General features: G+C 49.0%; 2 protein-coding genes across 2 annotated transcripts in view; both read left to right on the top strand.

Annotated features, from left to right (window-relative positions):
* The first annotated feature begins 7,180 nt into the window (after window positions 1–7,180).
* polr2d (RNA polymerase II subunit D) lies at window positions 7,181–9,369 on the top strand. Its single transcript, XM_058395139.1, has 4 exons — window positions 7,181–7,320; window positions 7,596–7,776; window positions 8,704–8,799; window positions 9,155–9,369. Exons 1-4 carry the CDS (start codon window positions 7,251–7,253, stop codon window positions 9,231–9,233), a joined length of 426 nt encoding a protein of 141 aa, XP_058251122.1. The 5' UTR covers window positions 7,181–7,250; the 3' UTR covers window positions 9,234–9,369.
* Window positions 9,370–10,869: 1,500 nt separating this feature from the next.
* Window positions 10,870–23,847, top strand: part of abcf3 (ATP-binding cassette, sub-family F (GCN20), member 3) — a 47,429-nt gene continuing 34,451 nt past the window's right edge. Inside the window, exons 1-2 of the mRNA XM_058395138.1 lie at window positions 10,870–10,986; window positions 13,291–13,435. Of these exons, the coding sequence (XP_058251121.1) occupies window positions 10,914–10,986; window positions 13,291–13,435 (218 nt within the window). The 5' untranslated portion in view covers window positions 10,870–10,913. The remainder of the gene's footprint in view (window positions 10,987–13,290; window positions 13,436–23,847) is intronic.

The raw sequence follows: 23,847 nt of genomic DNA, 5'->3' as shown, positions 1-23,847 counted from the left end.
ATTGGATTGAGATCTGAGGAATTTAGAGGCCAAGTCAACACGTCAAACTGGTTGTTGTGGTCATCAAACCATTCCTGAACCATTTTTACTTTGTGGCACGGCGCATTATCCTGCTGAATTGTTGAGTCTCAAAGCAGCTTTAAAGAAATATAAAATTTTGAATAGAAAGGATAAAGTTAAAAATTAAATGTATAAATGTATCCCTAATGAACAAGCCTGAGGTGACTGTGTGTCTGGTTCCTCTCACGTTTTCTTCCTCAGAGCAAGTCTAATATTAAATCTTGTACTTTTTGTTCTATATTTCTTATATTCTGTACATCTGCTTTGAGACGATGTCCATATTTAAAAGCGCTATACAAATGGTGGGGTTGTGTAACCAGGAGCTTTCAGCAATTTATAAATCAACATAAGTTCATTATAGATTTGACACCAATTCCTTTCTGCCAAAGCCATCAAATGTTTAATGATGGAGAGCACCAAGCCGACACCCTGTTCTCCATACACCAATCAGGCATAACATCATGACCGCCTGCCTAATGGTCCCCACTTTTGCTGCCAAAACAGCCCTGACCCCTTCATGCACTGCGTATTCTGACACCTTTCTATCAGAACCAGCATTAACTTCTTCAGCAATCTGAGCAACAGTAGCTCGTCTGTTGGATCGGATCACACGGGTCAGCCTTCTCTCCCCACGTGCATCAATGAGACTTGACCGCCCATGACCCTGTCGCCGATTCAGCACTGTTCCTTCCTTGGTCCACTTTTGATAGATACTGACCACTGCAGACCAGGAACACCCCACAAGAGCTGCAGTTTTGGAGATGCTCTGATCCAGTCATCTATCCATCATAATTTGGCCCTTCATCAATCTCAACACTCAAATCCTTACACTTGTCCATTTTTCCTGCTTCTAACACATCAACTTTGAGGAAAAAATGTTCACTTGCTGCCTAATATATCCCACCCACTAACAGGTGCCATGATGAGGAGATCATCAGTCTTATTCACTTCACCTCTCAGTGGTCATAATGTTATGCCTGATCGGTGTATATACAGTACTCTATTTAAACAGTTTAACACTATTCAGCACCATAGAGTTATTATTAGACATGCCGACCAAAAATGAAATAAACTACAGCAAGCACTAATAAAGGCCTATTGGGGAAGGTATCATGCTGCCCCAGGTTTGTGGGAGGAGCATCAGATATGACAGTTTGCTTACGTTTGCTGAGGTCCGAATCTAAGTGTGATTGTTCTCAATGCCCCCTGCAGCATTGTTCTGGTTCTAGACTCATGTAATTCGCTCAAACCCCAGTGCATCATAACAAACGTTCATGGAGAACCCAGCCATGCTGACCACAGCCATGCTCACCATATTTTTCTGTTCTTTTAATTTTGGTGCTTTTATAATGGCATCTCATGTCTTCTGTGTCCCACACCATTTCCCTGCAACTCATGCTGCACCTGTGTTGTGGAAATAAATGATGTTATGACACATGCAGATACACATATACTTTACTGTCACATTACTAATATTTGATGCAATCTCTGCTCTGTTTCTGATGAAACCGTCAGCGTGAAAGTGACCTCAATTACAGGGTTGCCGGGTTTACGGTATTTATACGGAATTGGGCTCTATATTTAAATACTCTATTCTAAATGGAATATATGGAAAAATATGTTCTAGAAAGAAAGAAAGAAAGAAAGAAAGAAAGAAAGAAAGAAAGAAAGAAAGAAAGAAAGAAAGAAAGAAGTGGTGGTAGTATTATTTAGTAGTGGTGGTGGTAGTGGTAGTGGTGGTAGTATTTTTTTGTAGTGGTGGCGGTAGTGGTGGTAGTAGTGGTGGTAGTATTGGTAGTAGTGGTGGTAGTATTGGTAGTGGTGGTGGTAGTAGTGGTAGTAGTGGTGGTAGTAGTGGTGGTTGTAGTAGTGGTGGTAGTAGTGGTGGTGGTAGTAGTGGTGGTAGTAGTGGTGGTGGTAGTGGTGGTTGTAGTAGTGGTGGTAGTATTGGTAATGGTGGTGGTAGTGGTAGAGGTGGTAGTATTTTTTAGTAGTGGTAGTGGTGGTAGTATTTTTTAGTAGTGGTGGTGGTAGTGGTGGTAGTAGTGGTAGTAGTGGTGGTAGTAGTGGTGGTAGTATTGGTAGTAGTGGTGGTAGTATTGGTAGTGGTGGTGGTAGTAGTGGTAGTAGTGGTGGTAGTATTGGTAGTGGTGGTGGAAGTAGTGGTGGTAGTATTGGTAGTGGTGGTGGTAGTAGTAGTGGTAGTATTGGTAATGGTGGTGGTAGTAGTAGTGGTAGTAGTGGTGGTGGTGGTAGTAGTGGTGGTAGTATTGGTGGTGGTGGTGGTGGTGGTAGTAGTGGTGGTAGTATTGGTAGTGGTGGTGGTAGTAGTAGTGGTGGTAGTATTGGTAGTAGTGGTGGTGGTAGTGGTAGTGGTGGTAGTATTTTTTAGTAGTGGTAGTGGTGGTAGTAGTGGTGGTAGTATTTTTTAGTAGTGGTGGTGGTAGTGGTGGTAGTAGTGGTGGTAGTATTGGTAGTAGTGCTGGTAGTATTGGTAGTGGTGGTGGTAGTAGTGGTAGTAGTGGTGGTAGTAGTGGTGGTAGTATTGGTGGTGGTGGTAGTAGTGCTGGTAGTATTAGTAGTGGTGGTAGTATTGGTGGTAGTAGTGGTGGTAGTATTGGTAGTGGTGGTGGTAGTAGTGGTAGTAGTGGTGGTAGTAGTGGTGGTAGTATTGGTGGTGGTGGTGGTAGTAGTGGCTAGTGGTGGTAGTATTGGTAGTGGTGGTGGTAGTATTGGTAATGGTGGTGGTAGTAGTGGTGGTAGTATTGGTGGTGGTGGTGGTGGTAGTAGTGGTGGTAGTATTGGTAGTGGTGGTGGTAGTAGTAGTGGTGGTAGTATTGGTAGTGGTGGTGGTAGTAGTGGTGGTAGTAGTGGTGGTGGTAGTGGTGGTTGTAGTAGTGGTGGTAGTATTGGTAATGGTGGTGGTAGTGGTAGAGGTGGTAGTATTTTTTAGTAGTGGTAGTATTTTTTAGTAGTGGTGGTAGTAGTGGTAGTAGTGGTGGTAGTAGTGGTGGTAGTATTGATAGTAGTGGTGGTAGTATTGGTAGTGGTGGTGGTATTAGTGGTAGTAGTGGTGGTAGTATTGGTAGTGGTGGTGGTAGTAGTGGTGGTAGTATTGGTAGTGGTGGTGGTAGTAGTGGTGGTAGTATTGGTAGTGGTGGTGGTAGTAGTGGTGGTAGTATTGGTGGTGGTGGTAGTAGTGGTGGTAGTATTGGTAGTGGTGGTGGTAGTAGTGGTGGTAGTATTGGTGGTGGTGGTAGTAGTGGTGGTAGTATTGGTAGTGGTGGTGGTAGTAGTGGTGGTAGTAGTGGTGGTGGTAGTGGTGGTTGTAGTAGTGGTGGTAGTATTGGTAATGGTGGTGGTGGTGGTGGTAGTAGTGGTGGTAGTATTGGTAGTGGTGGTGGTAGTGGTAGTGGTAGTAGTGGTGGTAGTATTGGTAGTGGTGGTGGTAGTAGTGGTGGTAGTATTGGTAATGGTGGTGGTAGTAGTGGTAGTAGTGGTGGTAGTATTGGTAGTGGTGGTGGTAGTGGTGGTGGTAGTAGTGGTGGTAGTATTGGTAGTGGTGGTGGTAGTAGTGGTGGTAGTATTGGTGGTGGTGGTAGTAGTGGTGGTAGTATTGGTAGTGGTGGTGGTAGTAGTGGTGGTAGTAGTGGTGGTGGTAGTGGTGGTTGTAGTAGTGGTGGTAGTATTGGTAATGGTGGTGGTGGTGGTAGTAGTGGTGGTAGTATTGGTAGTGGTGGTGGTAGTGGTAGTAGTGGTAGTAGTGGTGGTACTATTGGTAGTGGTGGTGGTAGTAGTGGTAGTAGTGGTGGTAGTGGTGGTGGTAGTAGTGGTGGTAGTATTGGTAATGGTGGTGGTAGTAGTGGTGGTAGTATTGGTGGTGGTGGTGGTAGTAGTGGTGGTAGTATTGGTAGTGGTGGTGGTAGTATTGGTAGTGGTGGTGGTAGTGGTGGTTGTAGTAGTGGTGGTAGTATTGGTAATGGTGGTGGTGGTGGTAGTAGTGGTGGTAGTATTGGTAGTGGTGGTGGTAGTAGTGGTGGTAGTATTGGTGGTGGTGGTAGTAGTGGTGGTAGTATTGGTAGTGGTGGTGGTAGTGGTGGTTGTAGTAGTGGTGGTAGTATTGGTAATGGTGGTGGTGGTGGTAGTAGTGGTGGTAGTATTGGTAGTGGTGGTAGTATTGGTAGTGGTGGTGGTAGTAGTGGTAGTAGTGGTGGTAGTATTGGTAGTGGTGGTGGTAGTATTGGTAGTGGTGGTGGTAGTAGTGGTGGTAGTATTGGTAATGGTGGTGGTAGTAGTGGTGGTAGTATTGGTAGTGGTGGTGGTAGTGGTGGTAGTATTGGTAATGGTGGTGGTAGTAGTGGTAGTAGTGGTGGTAGTATTGGTAGTGGTGGTGGTAGTGGTGGTTGTAGTAGTGGTGGTAGTAGTGGTGGTGGTAGTAGTGGTAGTAGTGGTGGTAGTATTGGTAGTGGTGGTAGTATTGGTAGTGGTGGTGGTAGTGGTGGTTGTAGTAGTGGTGGTAGTAGTGGTAGTAGTGGTGGTAGTATTGGTAGTGGTGGTGGTAGTGGTGGTAGTATTGGTAGTGGTGGTAGTGGTGGTGGTAGTGGTGGTAGTGGTGGTGGTAGTGGTGGTAGTAGTGGTGGTAGTATTGGTAGTGGTGGTGGTAGTGGTGGTGGTAGTAGTGGTAGTAGTGGTGGTAGTATTGGTAGTGGTGGTAGTGGTGGTAGTGGTGGTGGTGGTGGTAGTAGTGGTAGTAGTGGTGGTAGTATTGGTAGTGGTGGTGGTGGTAGTGGTGGTAGTGGTGGTGGTAGTGGTGGTAGTATTGGTAGTGGTGGTAGTGGTGGTGGTGGTAGTAGTGGTAGTAGTGGTGGTAGTATTGGTAGTGGTGGTGGTGGTAGTGGTGGTAGTGGTGGTGGTACTGGTGGTAGTAGTGGTAGTAGTGGTGGTAGTATTGGTAGTGGTGGTAGTGGTGGTAGTGGTGGTAGTATTGGTAGTGGTGGTAGTGGTGGTGGTAGTGGTGGTGGTGGTAGTAGTGGTAGTAGTGGTGGTAGTATTGGTAGTGGTGGTGGTAGTGGTGGTAGTGGTGGTAGTAGTGGTGGTGGTAGTAGTGGTAGTTGTGGTGGTAGTATTGGTAGTGGTGGTGGCAGTGGTGGTAGTGGTGGTGGTGGTAGTAGTGGTAGTAGTGGTGGTAGTATTGGTAGTGGTAGTGGTGGTAGTGGTGGTGGTAGTGGTGGTGGTACTGGTGGTGGTAGTAGTGGTAGTAGTGGTGGTAGTATTGGTAGTGGTGGTGGTAGTGGTGGTTGTAGTAGTGGTGGTAGTATTGGTAGTGGTGGTGGTAGTGGTGGTTGTAGTAGTGGTGGTGGTAGTGGTGGTAGTGGTGGTGGTACTGGTGGTAGTGGTGGTAGTATTGGTAGTGGTGGTGGTAGTAGTGGTAGTAGTGGTGGTAGTATTGGTAGTGGTGGTGGTAGTAGTGGTAGTAGTGGTGGTAGTATTGGTAGTGGTGGTGGTAGTGGTGGTTGTAGTAGTGGTGGTAGTATTGGTAATGGTGGTGGTAGTAGTGGTAGTAGTGGTGGTAGTATTGGTAGTGGTGGTGGTAGTGGTGGTTGTAGTAGTGGTGGTAGTATTGGTAATGGTGGTGGTAGTAGTGGTAGTAGTATTGGTAGTGGTGGTGGTAGTGGTGGTAGTGGTGGTGGTAGTGGTGGTAGTAGTGGTGGTGGTAGTAGTGGTAGTTGTGGTGGTAGTATTGGTAGTGGTGGTGGTAGTGGTGGTTGTAGTAGTGGTGGTAGTATTGGTAGTGGTGGTGGTAGTGGTGGTTGTAGTAGTGGTGGTTGTAGTAGTGGTGGTGGTAGTATTGGTAGTGGTGGTTATAGTAGTGGTGGTAGTATTGGTAGTGGTGGTGGTAGTGGTGGTTGTAGTAGTGGTGGTAGTATTGGTAATGGTGGTGGTAGTAGTGGTAGTAGTGGTGGTAGTATTGGTAGTGGTGGTGGTAGTGGTGGTTGTAGTAGTGGTGGTAGTATTGGTAATGGTGGTGGTAGTAGTGGTAGTAGTGGTGGTAGTATTGGTAGTGGTGGTGGTAGTGGTGGTAGTAGTTGTGGTGTCAGTATCATGGCTTGAGCTTTGCATGGCTGCTTCTAGAACATTCTGTCTAATCTTTATTGATGATGTGGTTCCTGATGAAGCAGCAGAATGAATCCAGACGTCTACAGACACATTCACTCTGACATTTTTTCAGAGAAATGCACCCAGATTAATGATGCAGCAAAACAAAAACATTACTTTTTTAAACGAAATTAAAAGTTGCTCATATAAGATGAATAATAAAGAGTTTAAAAGCATGTTATTTAATGAAGAATATAATAATATGGTTATTTTTGTCAGTAATGAGACACAATTTTAACATTTGTGGAAAATCATGCTTTATACCAGTAGATTTCTCCGCCACAGGAAAGTCTTCAGGACAGCAGTGTTTGTGTTTTCTGTTTATTTGTTTGTTTGTTATACTTCAAAACATCAAAACAAAAAAGGGGAAAAAAGAGGGGGAAAGAGACGTTTCTGAGGGAATGACTCTAACTGGAAGTAACTTATTTCTTGTACAATATAAACATTCACAACTGACCAAATATATAATATGCTGTTCTTTAATATATATATATATATATATATATATATATATATATATATATATATATATATATATATATATATATATATATTAAAAAAATTGTACTGCTGTGGTATAAGAAAAATAAAAGTAAGAAGAAACGTGCTGTTAGGTGAAAAGAATGTGTTTAAGTCCCCTATTTAAGCTCTGTGGTGTAGTTACATATATTAGTTTGGGAAAATAGTAATAATATTAATAATAATTGTTTATAGTAAAGAAATCAAGAAATAAATATATATTTATTTTTTAAAGAAGCTCGAAGGCTTGTAACATGAAACCTGGAGTACTTCCGGTTGTCGTCCAAGAAGCGGAAATTCATTGATCAGTAGTGTTTTCAGCGGCAATGAGTTAACGCGCGCCTTCCGTACAGAGGATTATAGGCTCTTTTTTTAATTATGTAACTAAATATTATTTAGGGGGGGTAAAGAAAACTCTGCTGCTGCAGTTTTACTTCATTATAAAGTGTTGGTTTAAGTCTTACAGCTGGAAAAGTAATCAGAGCTCAGATAAAGGGTGAGAGTAAACACTCATTATGGCGGCTTCAGCAGCATCGGGCGTGGGAGATATCGAAGAAGACGCCTCGCAGCTGTCTTTCCCCAAAGGTTGGTTTCATGGATGTTGTTTCTATTCACATTTTATAAACGTTTGTAACTGCTTTCATACTGGATGCAGGCACGGCAGAGTCGCCCTGATGTTGTTTAGGATGCTGTTTCATGCTGGGTTTCTGCGCATGCGCAAATCAGCATAAATTCGTACAGCATCATTTCTGTTTTTATTTACGTTTTTACATTATATATATTTTCTGATGACGTCACAGTAATGATGTGGACCTAAATGTCACCCAAAAACCCCTTTTCTCTGCATTTTTTCTGGACAGAGTTTGAGAACGCCGAGACTCTCCTGAACTCTGAGGTCCACATGCTGCTGGAGCATCGGAAACAGCAGAACGAGAGCGCTGAAGATGAGCAGGAGCTCTCGGAGGTCTTCATGAAGACGCTGAACTATACCGCCCGCTTCAGCCGCTTCAAGAACCGCGAGACCATCGCCAGCGTCCGCAGGTCCGAGCCCTCTGTCTGACTGTTTCAGGTGTCGAGGTTCAGAAGGTGTAGAGCTGGTTAGTGATTAGTGTTGAGAAGGCGAGGGATTTATTCTCCACTGCACTGAGGTCAGAGTCACCTGAACTGAAGATGAAGTTACAGATAAGGGAATAGAGCTTATGAGGATTTCCATTAACCACTAAGCCACCGTTTTCCTTGATCTACACTTATGTTGCCAAAAGTTTTGCGACACCAAGGACGACTACAAAGAGTCCTGACCTCAACCTGATAGAACACCTTTGGGATGAATTAGAGTGGAGACTGTGAGACAGACCTAAACTGATACGTCTGTCTTTACATGCACATGAATGTAATATGGAGTTGTCCCCCCAGTTTACAGCTATAACAGCTTAAACTCTTCTAGGAAGGCTTTCCACAAGGTTTAGGAGTGTGTCTATGGGAATTTTTAACCATTCCTCTTGAAGCACATTTGTGAGGTCAGGCACTGATGTTGGACGTGAAGGTCCGGCTCACAGTCTCAGCTCTAATTCATCCCAAACGTGTTCTATCAGATTGAGGTCAGGACTCTGTGAAGTTCCTCCACACCAAACTCACTCATCCGTATCTTTATGGACCTTGCTTTGTGCACTGGTGTGCAGTCATGTTGGAACAGGAAGGGGTCATCCCCAAACTGTTCCCACAAACCATGAAATTGTCCAAAATGTCTTGGTATGAAGCTGAAGCATTAAGAGTTCCTTTATACTGGAACTAAGGGGAAAAGTCCAACACCTTTTGGTGGGGGTGTGTGTGTTTATTTTGTTAATTCCAGGCCTTTGTGCAGGTCTTGCTATTCAGTATCATATTATACTTAAATTAAAATAATTACTTGGGAGATTTTGTTTAAAAGCTGTTTCATTTAAACTATTTTGTTTCTTCTCTTTCTGACAGTTTGCTCTTGCAGAAGAAGCTACATAAATTTGAGCTGGCCAGTTTGGCCAATCTGTGTCCAGAAGCTGCAGAAGAAGCCAAAGCACTCATTCCCAGGTCAATTCTGATAGTCTATTTACTTATTTATTTATTTATTTATTTATTTATTTATTTCGGTTACGCTACTTAAAAAAGTGGTCAGTGATTTTTAAAGTGTTTACTGAATTGCTGTCACGTCATTGCTAATTGCAGGGGGAAAATAGTTGAAAAAAGGGGGCAGGGATAAAAGGTCATATAAATTAATGTCTCAAATTTCTACTGTACATTAGGGGGGTTTGATAGACAGACAGACTGATAGATATATAGATAGACAATGCTGCAGTTATCAGGTCTGTGTCACTGTATGAAGATGTAAATTCTTTGGCAATGGTATGAAAGGACTCTGACTCACTTTTCCTTCGTTCTTCTGCAGCTTGGAAGGTCGATTCGAGGATGAAGAGCTGCAGCAGATTCTGGATGATATTCAGACCAAAAGAAGCTTTCAGTATTGATTTCTTCTCCATGATGATGTACAGACAAAGCTTTTCCCCTGTTCCTCTGCATTGCTGATAATGGACTGACTCCATTCTCCATTCATTGTAGATGCATTGTGTATTACTCTAAATAATAAATCTGATGTGTTTGTAACGGTTTGTTTTGTTTCCATGGTGGAAAATATTCAACACTAAAATATTATACTTTAAAAAAAAGGTTTTATTGCAAACTGCTGAGAATCTGGGAAGAGCTTGGATGCGGAGTGTCAAAGGTTTGGTTTATCGTTATCGTGTGATCTAATGTGATCAAATTATATTGATGCTGTCACGCAGCAGGAAGTTTTAAAAAGAATGAAAGTGATTCAGTTGTAATGTTCAGACTACTTGTATAGGTGAAACTGCAAGCACAAGATTCTTCTTTTAAATTCATAGCAGTGAAGACCCATTTATTATTATTATTATTATTATTAAACAATTAGTCATGTATAAACAGCATGCCATTATCAGTACAGCAGTGAAGACACATACTGTATTGCCAAAGGTTTTGGGACGTCTGCCTTTACATGCACATGAATGTAACATGGAGTTGTTCTGCCCTTCAAGAGCTTCAGCTCTTCTGGGAAGGCTTTCCACAAGGTTTAGGAGTGTGTTTATAGGAATTTTTGACCATTCCTCTAGAAGAGCATTTGTGAGGTCAGGTGCTGATGTTGGACGAGAAGGTCTCACAGTCTCCACTCTAATTCATCTCAAAGGTGTTCTATCAGGTTGAGGTCAGGACTCTGTGAAGTTCACCCACACCAAACTCTCTCATCCATGTCTTTATGGACCTTGCTTTGGTCACTGGTGTACAGTCGTGTTGGAATGGGAAGGGGTCGTTCCCACAATGTTGGGAGCATGAAATTGTCCAAAATGTCTTGGTAAGCTGAAGCATTAAGAGTTCCTTTCACTGGAACTAAGGGGCCGAGAACAAACCCCTAAATTCAGTGATTTGGAGGGGTGTCCCAAAACTTTTGGGAATATAATGTGTTTAATGACTTTCTATGAGAAATGTGTGTGTGTGTGATTTCTGTGATTGTACTGCTGTTCCTTGGATAGGATTGACCCTCACCAGGAAAAAGTGTTTACTGATGATGAATGGATGGACATGTACTATAAGAAACTCTTGGCCTTAATGAACACGATAGAGTTTGGAACCTAAGCCATAAATGAGCTTAATTACCTAGTTATATAGTAAGCTGTTTAACTAACTAATTTGACTAATTAAAACCCTGAAAAAGATAAATGTTTGTCGGGTTATGTGTTTGTTTATTTATTTATTTAGACATTTTCAGATATTTTGCAAGCACCAGTGGCTCGGACTGTATGGATAAATGACCATTAGAAAAGTGGTTCATGAAAATAAGGGGCGTGGTCTGTGTGGTTGGGGGCGTGTTTCTTATTTGCATATTCATACAGTCTTGTTTCTAAGCCACATCTTTTCATTGATTTCTATCAACTTTCATATTGCATTGTCTTATACAATATGAAATAAATGGTTAAATAAAATTTTAAAAAACAAAAATTTGGTTGTCATTAAGAATAAAAACGCATCGTTAAGTTTGTACGGTTCCCACAAAACCACGCGCCCCATTCCTCGCCAAACGCAGCGGGAGACTCTGCGCATGCGTACTGGAGTGTCAGCAGAAGCCGCGGTGTAACATGGCGACGTACGTGGACATTCTGAAGAGCGAGTTTCCCGAGATTGACACTGAAGTATTTGATTATATTACCGGTAAGTCGTGAGCGGTGAGAGATTAAAAAAAAATTCCATACCGTCGATGTGTCGAGACAGTAAATCATACAAACTATATATATATATATATAGTTATGAAGTAGCTAGCTAGCATGTATAGGTACACGAGCAGGACTGGTTAGTTCTTCTTCGGCGGTTTTGCTGATCTTGGACTCATAACATGTGCGGAAGTGAGAAAAGTATGATGTGTAGATCTGCTGATGTGATGCACTTCCGGATCACTTGGGTTTTAATGGGCGAGCTAAGTTGGCCGACAGCTAGAGCGGTTAGCATGCTAAATAGGGAAACTAGAGAGAGAGAGATCAAGAAGACATCAAGCCAAGCGGTTTATTTTATAGTTTAGAAAAGCAGTGTGTGTCTTATATACTTTAGTTTTTCTTTATTATAAAGATACCGGGTGATGCAGCATGACTCTGATACTCATTACTGCAGTCTAATCACCGAAGTCATCTCTTAAATCAGTTTTCATTTCTTCCAAAATTAAAACATATCTCAGAAAAGTGTGCTGTGACACAATTTATCGTGATATTAATATCGTCGTGATGTTAACATATCGCCCAACCCCAAAAATACATGGTGTGAGTTCCCTGAGTGGCGTAACGGAGAAGCGTTGGGCTCGTGCCGCTCACTAGTGGGCGGGGCATAGTCTCTATGGTCTGTCAATCACAGCAATATTAACCAATCAGTGAGGTCGTGTATGAGGAAGCGGGCAGAGAGCATAAGCATGTGATTTGGGACACACCTCCTGACTGCTGAGGGGTTTGTTTGTTTGTTTGTTTAAGAAGAGAATTGTTTGTAAGTTTCTTTCAGGAAGATTTTCTTTGCCACTGTTGCTTCTGGCCACTCCTTTATCAGCTCATACCACAACCAGGCTGGACAAGAGCTAACACGTCCTCCAGGATACATGACACATGCCATCCAGCCTCCTTTAACACACTCGCACTCCTCCTATACACTCTCTTTCTTCCACATACATGACCTCTTAGACACACATGATTGGCTAGAGCCCCTGCGATTGACAGATGTGAGATGGTAAGCTCCTCCCAATCAGAGGGCAGGGACAATTTTTCTCTATTGACGCCTCGATCCTTTAAAGTCGTAATAACTGAAACACTGTTAAAGGGAATAATAGCAGTGGTGTAATAATAGCAGTGGTGTTTAGGGGGAGATGTGACTTAGAGGTGGGAATTAATGAGGTGGGAGAAAATGAAGGAAACTCTTGACTCCATGTCAGTCTTTATTGAATGAATCAAATGTTTTTAAAAGCAGCACTGTGTAGCCCCGCCTCTTTTTTTCTTTCTTTCGTTCTTTCTTTCATTCATTCTTTCGTTCTTTCTTTTGTTTTTTCATTCATTCATTCATTCATTCATTCATTCATTCATTCATTCATTCATTCATTCATTCATTCTTTCTTTCTTTTGTTCGTTCTTTCTTTCTTTCTGTCTTTCTGTCTTTCTGTCTTTCTTTCTTTCTTTCTTTCTTTCTTTCTGTCTTTCTGTCTGTCTGTCTTTCTTTCTTTCTTTCTTTCTTTCTTTCTTTCTTTCTTTCTTTCCCTTTGTCTGTATGTATCTATCTATCTATCTATCTATCTAGGCAAAGCTGTGAGTGTAGAAGAAAATCTTTTTCCTTTGCCACATTTGCTCCTGGCTTGCTCATTATACAGATATTTAATTCTCCATCTGAACTTTTGTAAAGCTGCTTTGTGTTTTAAAGTGTTTTAATTTTATTTATTTATGTATTTATTTATTGGGTTGTTTGTGAATCTTGCCCTATTTCATGATGGCACTAACGTATTATATCCACAGAGGTGGGTCTGAGGTTTAAACTCGTAACTTACCTTTAAACTTTATCATTGTAAATCTGTGTGTCTGTGCTTCTGGAAAGTTATTCTGACGTCCATCACTAGAAACACTACAGACACATTGACCTGAATAACAGCGTGTTTATCTGGACACCTTTTAAAAAGCAGGAAGTGTTTCAATAAGGATACTAGGACAAGTGACTTCATATAGACACAGAGTCTCTTACCTTCTGTGGAGTTCAGTGAAGCAGAAGTCTCCACACATTGTGTGTGTGTGTGTGTTTGGTCACTGTGGTCATTGTTTATTGCACTGTGTGTGTGTTTGGTCACTGTGGTCATTGATTATTGCTGTGTGTGTGTGTGTGTGTTTGGTCACTGTGGTCATTGATTATTGCTGTGTGTGTGTGTGTGTGTTTGGTCACTGTGGTCATTGATTATTGCAGTGTGAGTGTGTGGTGTTGATTTGTGTCATGTTGCTGCAGGAGTGCTGGATAGCGGAGGCTCTGACTTTGAGGATGGAGAGGAAGTGTTCGACGCCGTTGGCGGGGTTCTACAGGAAGTAGCCGCGGACAAAAACGAAGACGACATCCGGAACATCTGCCTGCAGCTGTTTAACACTCTGAAGATGTGAGTGTGACTGTCTGACCCTCTGATACACTGAGAGTCTGATACACTGACACACTGAGAGTCTGACACACTGAGAGTCTGATACACTGAGAGTCTGATACACTGACACACTGAGAGTCTGATACACTGACACACTGAGAGTCTGATACACTGACACACTGAGAGTCTGACACACTGAGAGTCTGATACACTGACACACTGAGAGTCTGATACACTGACACACTGAGAGTCTGATACACTGACACACTGAGAGTCTGACACACTGAGAGTCTGATACGCTGACACACTGAGAGTCTGATACGCTGACACACTGAGAGTCTGATACGCTGACACACTGAGAGTCTGATACGCTGACACACTGAGAGTCTGATACGCTGACACACTGAGAGTCTGATACGCTGACACACTGAGAGTCTGATACGCTGACACACTGAGAGTCTGATACGCTGACACACTGAGAGTCTGATACACTGACACACTGAGAGTCTGATACACTGACACACTGAGAGTCTGATACACTGAGAGTCTGATACACTGACGCACTGAGAGTCTGATACACTGACGCACTGAGAGTCTGATACACTGACGCACTGAGAGTCTGATACACTGACGCACTGAGAGTCTGATACACTGACGCACTGAGAGTCTGATACACTGACACACTGAGAGTCTGACACACTGAGAGTCTGATACACTGACACACTGAGAGTCTGATACACTGACACACTGAGAGTCTGATACACTGACACACTGAGAGTCTGACACACTGACACACTGAGAGTCTGATACGCTGTCACACTGAGAGTCTGACACGCTGACACACTGAGAGTCTGACACGCTGACACACAGAGTCTGACACTGAGAGTCTGACACGCTGACACACTGAGAGTCTGACACGCTGACACACTGAGAGTCTGACACGCTGACACACTGAGAGTCTGACACGCTGACACACTGAGAGTCTGACACGCTGACACACTGAGAGTCTGACACGCTGACACACAGAGTCTGACACGCTGACACACAGAGTCTGACACGCTGACACACAGAGTCTGACACGCTGACACACAGAGTCTGACACGCTGACACACTGAGAGTCTGACACGCTGACACACTGAGAGTCTGACACGCTGACACACTGAGAGTCTGACACGCTGACACACTGAGAGTCTGACACGCTGACACACTGAGAGTCTGACACGCTGACACACAGAGTCTGACACGCTGACACACAGAGTCTGACACGCTGACACACTGAGAGTCTGACACGCTGACACACTGAGAGTCTGACACGCTGACACACTGAGAGTCTGACACGCTGACACACTGAGAGTCTGACACGCTGACACACTGAGAGTCTGACACGCTGACACACTGAGAGTCTGACACGCTGACACACTGAGAGTCTGACACGCTGACACACAGAGTCTGACACGCTGACACACTGAGAGTCTGACACGCTGACACACTGAGAGTCTGACACGCTGACACACTGAGAGTCTGACACGCTGACACACTGAGAGTCTGACACGCTGACACACAGAGTCTGACACGCTGACACACTGAGAGTCTGACACGCTGACACACTGAGAGTCTGACACGCTGACACACTGAGAGTCTGACACGCTGACACACTGAGAGTCTGACACGCTGACACACTGAGAGTCTGACACGCTGACACACTGAGAGTCTGACACGCTGACACACTGAGAGTCTGACACGCTGACACACTGAGAGTCTGACACGCTGACACACTGAGAGTCTGACACGCTGACACACTGAGAGTCTGACACGCTGACACACTGAGAGTCTGACACGCTGACACACTGAGAGTCTGACACGCTGACACACTGAGAGTCTGACACGCTGACACACTGAGAGTCTGACACGCTGACACACTGAGAGTCTGACACGCTGACACACTGAGAGTCTGATACACTGACACACAGAGTCTGATACACTGAGAGTCTGATACGCTGACACACAGAGTCTGATACACTGAGAGTCTGACACACAGAGTCTGATACACTGAGAGTCTGATACACTGACACACTGAGAGTCTGATACGCCGACACACTGAGAGTCTGACACGCCGACACACTGAGAGTCTGACACGCCGACACACTGAGAGTCTGACACGCCGACACACTGAGAGTCTGACACGCCGACACACTGAGAGTCTGACACGCCGACACACTGAGAGTCTGACACGCCGACACACTGAGAGTCTGACACGCCGACACACTGAGAGTCTGACACGCCGACACACTGAGAGTCTGACACGCTGACACACTGAGAGTCTGACACGCTGACACACTGAGAGTCTGATACACTGACACAGAGTCTGATACACTGAGAGTCTGATACGCTGACACACAGAGTCTGATACACTGAGAGTCTGACACACAGAGTCTGATACACTGAGAGTCTGACACACAGAGTCTGATACACTGAGAGTCTGATACACTGACACACTGAGAGTCTGATACGCCGACACACTGAGAGTCTGACACGCCGACACACTGAGAGTCTGACACGCTGACACACTGAGAGTCTGACACGCTGACACACTGAGAGTCTGACACGCTGACACACTGAGAGTCTGACACGCTGACACACTGAGAGTCTGACACGCTGACACACTGAGAGTCTGATACACTGACACAGAGTCTGATACACTGAGAGTCTGATACGCTGACACACAGAGTCTGATACACTGAGAGTCTGACACACAGAGTCTGATACACTGAGAGTCTGACACACAGAGTCTGATACACTGAGAGTCTGATACACTGACACACTGAGAGTCTGATACGCCGACACACTGAGAGTCTGACACGCCGACACACTGAGAGTCTGACACGCTGACACACTGAGAGTCTGACACGCTGACACACTGAGAGTCTGACACGCTGACACACTGAGAGTCTGACACGCTGACACACTGAGAGTCTGACACGCTGACACACTGAGAGTCTGATACACTGACACACAGAGTCTGATACACTGAGAGTCTGACACACAGAGTCTGATACACTGAGAGTCTGACACACAGAGTCTGATACACTGAGAGTCTGATACACTGACACACTGAGAGTCTGACACGCCGACACACTGAGAGTCTGACACGCCGACACACTGAGAGTCTGACACGCCGACACACTGAGAGTCTGACACGCCGACACACTGAGAGTCTGACACGCCGACACACTGAGAGTCTGACACGCCGACACACTGAGAGTCTGACACGCCGACACACTGAGAGTCTGACACGCCGACACACTGAGAGTCTGACACGCCGACACACTGAGAGTCTGACACGCCGACACACTGAGAGTCTGACACGCCGACACACTGAGAGTCTGACACGCCGACACACTGAGAGTCTGACACGCCGACACACTGAGAGTCTGACACGCCGACACACAGAGTCTGACACGCCGACACACTGAGAGTCTGACACGCCGACACACTGAGAGTCTGACACGCCGACACACTGAGAGTCTGACACGCCGACACACTGAGAGTCTGACACGCCGACACACTGAGAGTCTGACACGCCGACACACTGAGAGTCTGACACGCCGACACACTGAGAGTCTGACACGCCGACACACTGAGAGTCTGACACGCCGACACACTGAGAGTCTGACACGCCGACACACTGAGAGTCTGACACGCCGACACACTGAGAGTCTGACACGCCGACACACTGAGAGTCTGACACGCCGACACACTGAGAGTCTGACACGCCGACACACTGAGAGTCTGACACGCCGACACACTGAGAGTCTGACACGCCGACACACTGAGAGTCTGACACGCCGACACACTGAGAGTCTGACACGCCGACACACTGAGAGTCTGACACGCCGACACACTGAGAGTCTGACACGCCGACACACTGAGAGTCTGACACGCCGACACACTGAGAGTCTGACACGCCGACACACTGAGAGTCTGACACGCCGACACACTGAGAGTCTGACACGCCGACACACTGAGAGTCTGACACGCCGACACACTGAGAGTCTGACACGCCGACACACTGAGAGTCTGACACGCCGACACACTGAGAGTCTGACACGCCGACACACTGAGAGTCTGACACGCCGACACACTGAGAGTCTGACACGCCGACACACTGAGAGTCTGACACGCCGACACACTGAGAGTCTGACACGCCGACACACTGAGAGTCTGACACGCCGACACACTGAGAGTCTGACACGCCGACACACTGAGAGTCTGACACGCCGACACACTGAGAGTCTGACACGCCGACACACTGAGAGTCTGACACGCCGACACACTGAGAGTCTGACACGCCGACACACTGAGAGTCTGACACGCCGACACACTGAGAGTCTGACACGCCGACACACTGAGAGTCTGACACGCCGACACACTGAGAGTCTGACACGCCGACACACTGAGAGTCTGACACGCCGACACACTGAGAGTCTGACACGCCGACACACTGAGAGTCTGACACGCCGACACACTGAGAGTCTGACACGCCGACACACTGAGAGTCTGACACGCCGACACACTGACACACAGAGTCTGACACGCCGACACACTGACACACAGAGTCTGACACGCCGACACACTGACACACAGAGTCTGATACACTGACACACAGAGTCTGATACACTGACACACAGAGTCTGATACACTGACACACTGAGAGTCTGACACGCCGACACACTGAGAGTCTGACACGCCGACACACTGACACACAGAGTCTGATACACTGACACACAGAGTCTGATACACTGACACACAGAGTCTGATACACTGAGAGTCTGATACACTGACACACTGAGAGTCTGATACACTGAGAGTCTGATACACTGAGAGTCTGATACACTGAGAGTCTGATACACTGACGCACTGAGAGTCTGATACACTGACGCACTGAGAGTCTGATACACTGACACACTGAGAGTCTGATACACTGAGAGTCTGATACACTGAGAGTCTGATACACTGAGAGTCTGATACACTGAGAGTCTGATACACTGACACACTGAGAGTCTGATACACTGAGAGTCTGATACACTGAGAGTCTGATACACTGACACACTGAGAGTCTGATACACTGAGAGTCTGATACACTGAGAGTCTGACACACAGAGTCTGATACACTGACACACTGAGAGTCTGATACACTGAGAGTCTGATACACTGAGAGTCTGATACACTGAGAGTCTGATACACTGACACACTGAGAGTCTGATACACTGAGAGTCTGACACACTGAGAGTCTGACACACAGAGTCTGATACACTGAGAGTCTGATACACTGACACACAGAGTCTGATACACTGAGAGTCTGACGCGCCGACGCGCTGAGAGGCTGACGCGCCGACGCGCTGAGAGGCTGACGCGCCGACGCGCTGAGAGGCTGACGCGCCGACGCGCTGAGAGGCTGACGCGCCGACGCGCTGAGAGGCTGACGCGCCGACGCGCTGAGAGGCTGACGCGCCGACGCGCTGAGAGGCTGACGCGCCGACGCGCTGAGAGGCTGACGCGCCGACGCGCTGAGAGGCTGACGCGCCGACGCGCTGAGAGGCTGACACAGAGGCTGACGCGCTGAGAGGCTGACGCGCTGAGAGGCTGACACAGAGGCTGACGCGCTGAGAGGCTGACACAGAGGCTGACGCGCTGAGAGGCTGACACAGAGGCTGACGCGCTGAGAGTCTGACGCGCTGAGAGTCTGACACAGAGGCTGACGCGCTGAGAGGCTGACGCGCTGAGAGGCTGACGCGCTGAGAGGCTGACACAGAGGCTGACGCGCTGAGAGGCTGACGCGCTGAGAGGCTGACGCGCTGAGAGGCTGACGCGCTGAGAGGCTGACACAGAGGCTGACGCGCTGAGAGGCTGACACAGAGGCTGACGCGCTGAGAGGCTGACACAGAGGCTGACGCGCTGAGAGGCTGACACAGAGGCTGACGCGCTGAGAGTCTGACGCGCTGAGAGTCTGACACAGAGGCTGACGCGCTGAGAGGCTGACGCGCTGAGAGGCTGACGCGCTGAGAGGCTGACGCGCTGAGAGGCTGACACAGAGGCTGACGCGCTGAGGCTGACGCGCTGAGAGTCTGACACAGAGGCTGACGCGCTGAGAGTCTGACACAGAGGCTGACGCGCTGAGAGTCTGACACAGAGGCTGACGCGCTGAGAGTCTGACACAGAGGCTGACGCGCTGAGAGGCTGACACAGAGGCTGACGCGCTGAGAGGCTGACACAGAGGCTGACGCGCTGAGAGGCTGACACAGAGGCTGACGCGCTGAGAGGCTGACACAGAGGCTGACGCGCTGAGAGGCTGACACAGAGGCTGACGCGCTGAGAGGCTGACGCGCTGAGAGGCTGACGCGCTGAGAGGCTGACACAGAGGCTGACGCGCTGAGAGTCTGACGCGCTGAGAGTCTGACACAGAGGCTGACGCGCTGAGAGTCTGACGCGCTGAGAGTCTGACGCGCTGAGAGGCTGACGCGCTGAGAGGCTGACGCGCTGAGAGGCTGACACAGAGGCTGACGCGCTGAGGCTGACGCGCTGAGAGTCTGACACAGAGGCTGACGCGCTGAGAGTCTGACACAGAGGCTGACGCGCTGAGAGTCTGACACAGAGGCTGACGCGCTGAGAGTCTGACACAGAGGCTGACGCGCTGAGAGTCTGACACAGAGGCTGACGCGCTGAGAGTCTGACACAGAGGCTGACGCGCTGAGAGTCTGACACAGAGGCTGACGCGCTGAGAGTCTGACACAGAGGCTGACGCGCTGAGAGGCTGACACAGAGGCTGACGCGCTGAGAGGCTGACACAGAGGCTGACGCGCTGAGAGGCTGACGCGCTGAGAGGCTGACGCGCTGAGAGGCTGACGCGCTGAGAGGCTGACACAGAGGCTGACGCGCTGAGAGGCTGACACAGAGGCTGACGCGCTGAGAGGCTGACGCGCCGACGCGCTGAGAGGCTGACGCGCCGACGCGCTGAGAGGCTGACGCGCCGACGCGCTGAGAGGCTGACGCGCCGACGCGCTGAGAGGCTGACGCGCCGACGCGCTGAGAGGCTGACGCGCCGACGCGCTGAGAGGCTGACGCGCCGACGCGCTGAGAGGCTGACACAGAGGCTGACGCGCTGAGAGGCTGACGCGCTGAGAGGCTGACACAGAGGCTGACGCGCTGAGAGGCTGACACAGAGGCTGACGCGCTGAGAGGCTGACACAGAGGCTGACGCGCTGAGAGGCTGACACAGAGGCTGACGCGCTGAGAGTCTGACGCACTGAGAGTCTGACACAGAGGCTGACGCGCTGAGAGGCTGACGCGCTGAGAGGCTGACGCGCTGAGAGGCTGACACAGAGGCTGACGCGCTGAGGCTGACGCGCTGAGAGTCTGACACAGAGGCTGACGCGCTGAGAGTCTGACACAGAGGCTGACGCGCTGAGAGTCTGACACAGAGGCTGACGCGCTGAGAGTCTGACACAGAGGCTGACGCGCTGAGAGGCTGACACAGAGGCTGACGCGCTGAGAGGCTGACACAGAGGCTGACGCGCTGAGAGGCTGACACAGAGGCTGACGCGCTGAGAGGCTGACACAGAGGCTGACGCGCTGAGAGGCTGACGCGCTGAGAGGCTGACGCGCTGAGAGGCTGACGCGCTGAGAGGCTGACGCGCTGAGAGGCTGACACAGAGGCTGACGCGCTGAGAGGCTGACACAGAGGCTGACGCGCTGAGAGGCTGACACAGAGGCTGACGCGCTGAGAGTCTGACGCGCTGAGAGTCTGACACAGAGGCTGACGCGCTGAGAGTCTGACGCGCTGAGAGGCTGACGCGCTGAGAGGCTGACACAGAGGCTGACGCGCTGAGGCTGACGCGCTGAGAGTCTGACACAGAGGCTGACGCGCTGAGAGTCTGACACAGAGGCTGACGCGCTGAGAGTCTGACACAGAGGCTGACGCGCTGAGAGTCTGACACAGAGGCTGACGCGCTGAGAGTCTGACACAGAGGCTGACGCGCTGAGAGTCTGACACAGAGGCTGACGCGCTGAGAGTCTGACACAGAGGCTGACGCGCTGAGAGTCTGACACAGAGGCTGACGCGCTGAGAGTCTGACACAGAGGCTGACGCGCTGAGAGTCTGACACAGGCTGACGCGCTGAGAGGCTGACACAGAGGCTGACGCGCTGAGAGGCTGACACAGAGGCTGACGCGCTGAGAGGCTGACGCGCTGAGAGGCTGACGCGCTGAGAGGCTGACGCGCTGAGAGGCTGACACAGAGGCTGACGCGCTGAGAGGCTGACACAGAGGCTGACGCGCTGAGAGGCTGACACAGAGGCTGACGCGCTGAGAGTCTGACGCGCTGAGAGTCTGACACAGAGGCTGACGCGCTGAGAGGCTGACGCGCTGAGAGGCTGACGCGCTGAGAGGCTGACGCGCTGAGAGGCTGACACAGAGGCTGACGCGCTGAGGCTGACGCGCTGAGAGTCTGACACAGAGGCTGACGCGCTGAGAGTCTGACACAGAGGCTGACGCGCTGAGAGTCTGACACAGAGGCTGACGCGCTGAGAGTCTGACACAGAGGCTGACGCGCTGAGAGTCTGACACAGAGGCTGACGCGCTGAGAGTCTGACACAGAGGCTGACGCGCTGAGAGTCTGACACAGAGGCTGACGCGCTGAGAGTCTGACACAGAGGCTGACGCGCTGAGAGTCTGACACAGAGGCTGACGCGCTGAGAGTCTGACACAGAGGCTGACGCGCTGAGAGTCTGACACAGAGGCTGACGCGCTGAGAGTCTGACACAGAGGCTGACGCGCTGAGAGGCTGACACAGAGGCTGACGCGCTGAGAGGCTGACACAGAGGCTGACGCGCTGAGAGGCTGACACACTGAGAGTCTGACGCGCTGACACACTGAGAGGCTGACGCGCTGACACACTGAGAGGCTGACGCGCTGACACACTGAGAGGCTGACACAGAGGCTGACGCGCTGAGAGGCTGACACACTGAGAGGCTGACGCGCTGACACACTGAGAGGCTGACACACTGAGAGGCTGACACAGAGGCTGACGCGCTGAGAGGCTGACACACTGAGAGTCTGACGCGCTGACACACTGAGAGGCTGACGCGCTGACACACTGAGAGGCTGACGCGCTGACACACTGAGAGGCTGACACACTGAGAGGCTGACACAGAGGCTGACACACTGAGAGGCTGACACACTGAGAGGCTGACGCGCTGACACACTGAGAGGCTGACACACTGAGAGGCTGACACAGAGGCTGACGCGCTGAGAGGCTGACACACTGAGAGGCTGACGCGCTGACACACTGAGAGGCTGACACACTGAGAGGCTGACACAGAGGCTGACGCGCTGAGAGGCTGACACACTGAGAGTCTGACGCGCTGACACACTGAGAGGCTGACGCGCTGACACACTGAGAGGCTGACGCGCTGACACACTGAGAGGCTGACACACTGAGAGGCTGACACAGAGGCTGACGCGCTGAGAGGCTGACACACTGAGAGTCTGACGCGCTGACACACTGAGAGGCTGACGCGCTGACACACTGAGAGGCTGACGCGCTGACACACTGAGAGGCTGACGCGCTGACACACTGAGAGGCTGACACACTGAGAGGCTGACGCGCTGACACACTGAGAGGCTGACGCGCTGACACACTGAGAGGCTGACGCGCTGACACACTGAGAGGCTGACGCGCTGACACACTGAGAGGCTGACACGCTGACACACTGAGAGGCTGACACACTGAGAGTCTGACACGCTGACACACTGAGAGGCTGACACGCTGACACACTGAGAGGCTGACACGCTGACACACTGAGAGGCTGACACGCTGAGAGGCTGACACGCTGACACACTGAGAGGCTGACACGCTGAGAGGCTGACACGCTGACACACTGAGAGGCTGACACGCTGAGAGGCTGACACGCTGACACACTGAGAGGCTGACACACTGAGAGGCTGACACACTGAGAGGCTGACACGCTGACACACTGAGAGGCTGACACGCTGACACACAGAGTCTGACACGCTGACACACTGAGAGTCTGACACGCTGACACACTGAGAGTCTGATACACTGAGAGTCTGATACACTGAGAGTCTGATACGCCGACACACTGAGAGTCTGATACGCCGACACACTGAGAGTCTGATACGCCGACACACTGAGAGTCTGATACGCCGACACACTGAGAGTCTGATACACTGAGAGTCTGATACGCCGACACACTGAGAGTCTGATACACTGAGAGTCTGATACACTGAGAGTCTGATACGCCGACACACTGAGAGTCTGATACACTGAGAGTCTGATACGCCGACACACTGAGAGTCTGATACGCCGACACACTGAGAGTCTGATACACTGAGAGTCTGATACGCCGACACACTGA

The sequence above is a fragment of the Hemibagrus wyckioides genome, linkage group LG07 (assembly GCF_019097595.1).
Source record: "Hemibagrus wyckioides isolate EC202008001 linkage group LG07, SWU_Hwy_1.0, whole genome shotgun sequence".
Classification (NCBI taxonomy): Eukaryota; Metazoa; Chordata; class Actinopteri; order Siluriformes; family Bagridae; genus Hemibagrus; species Hemibagrus wyckioides.
The sequence above is the reverse complement of the archived record's forward strand: the minus strand, read 5'-3'. Positions and strand labels throughout refer to the sequence as shown.

Coding starts and splice junctions, on each gene's coding strand:
- polr2d (XM_058395139.1), top strand. CDS start 7,251: ATGGCGGCTTCAGCAGCATCGGGCGTGGGAGATATCGAAGAAGACGCC. Junction 7,321..7,595: donor GCAGCTGTCTTTCCCCAAAG/GTTGGTTTCATG, acceptor TTTTCTGGACAG/AGTTTGAGAACGCCGAGACT. Junction 7,777..8,703: donor ACCATCGCCAGCGTCCGCAG/GTCCGAGCCCTC, acceptor TCTTTCTGACAG/TTTGCTCTTGCAGAAGAAGC.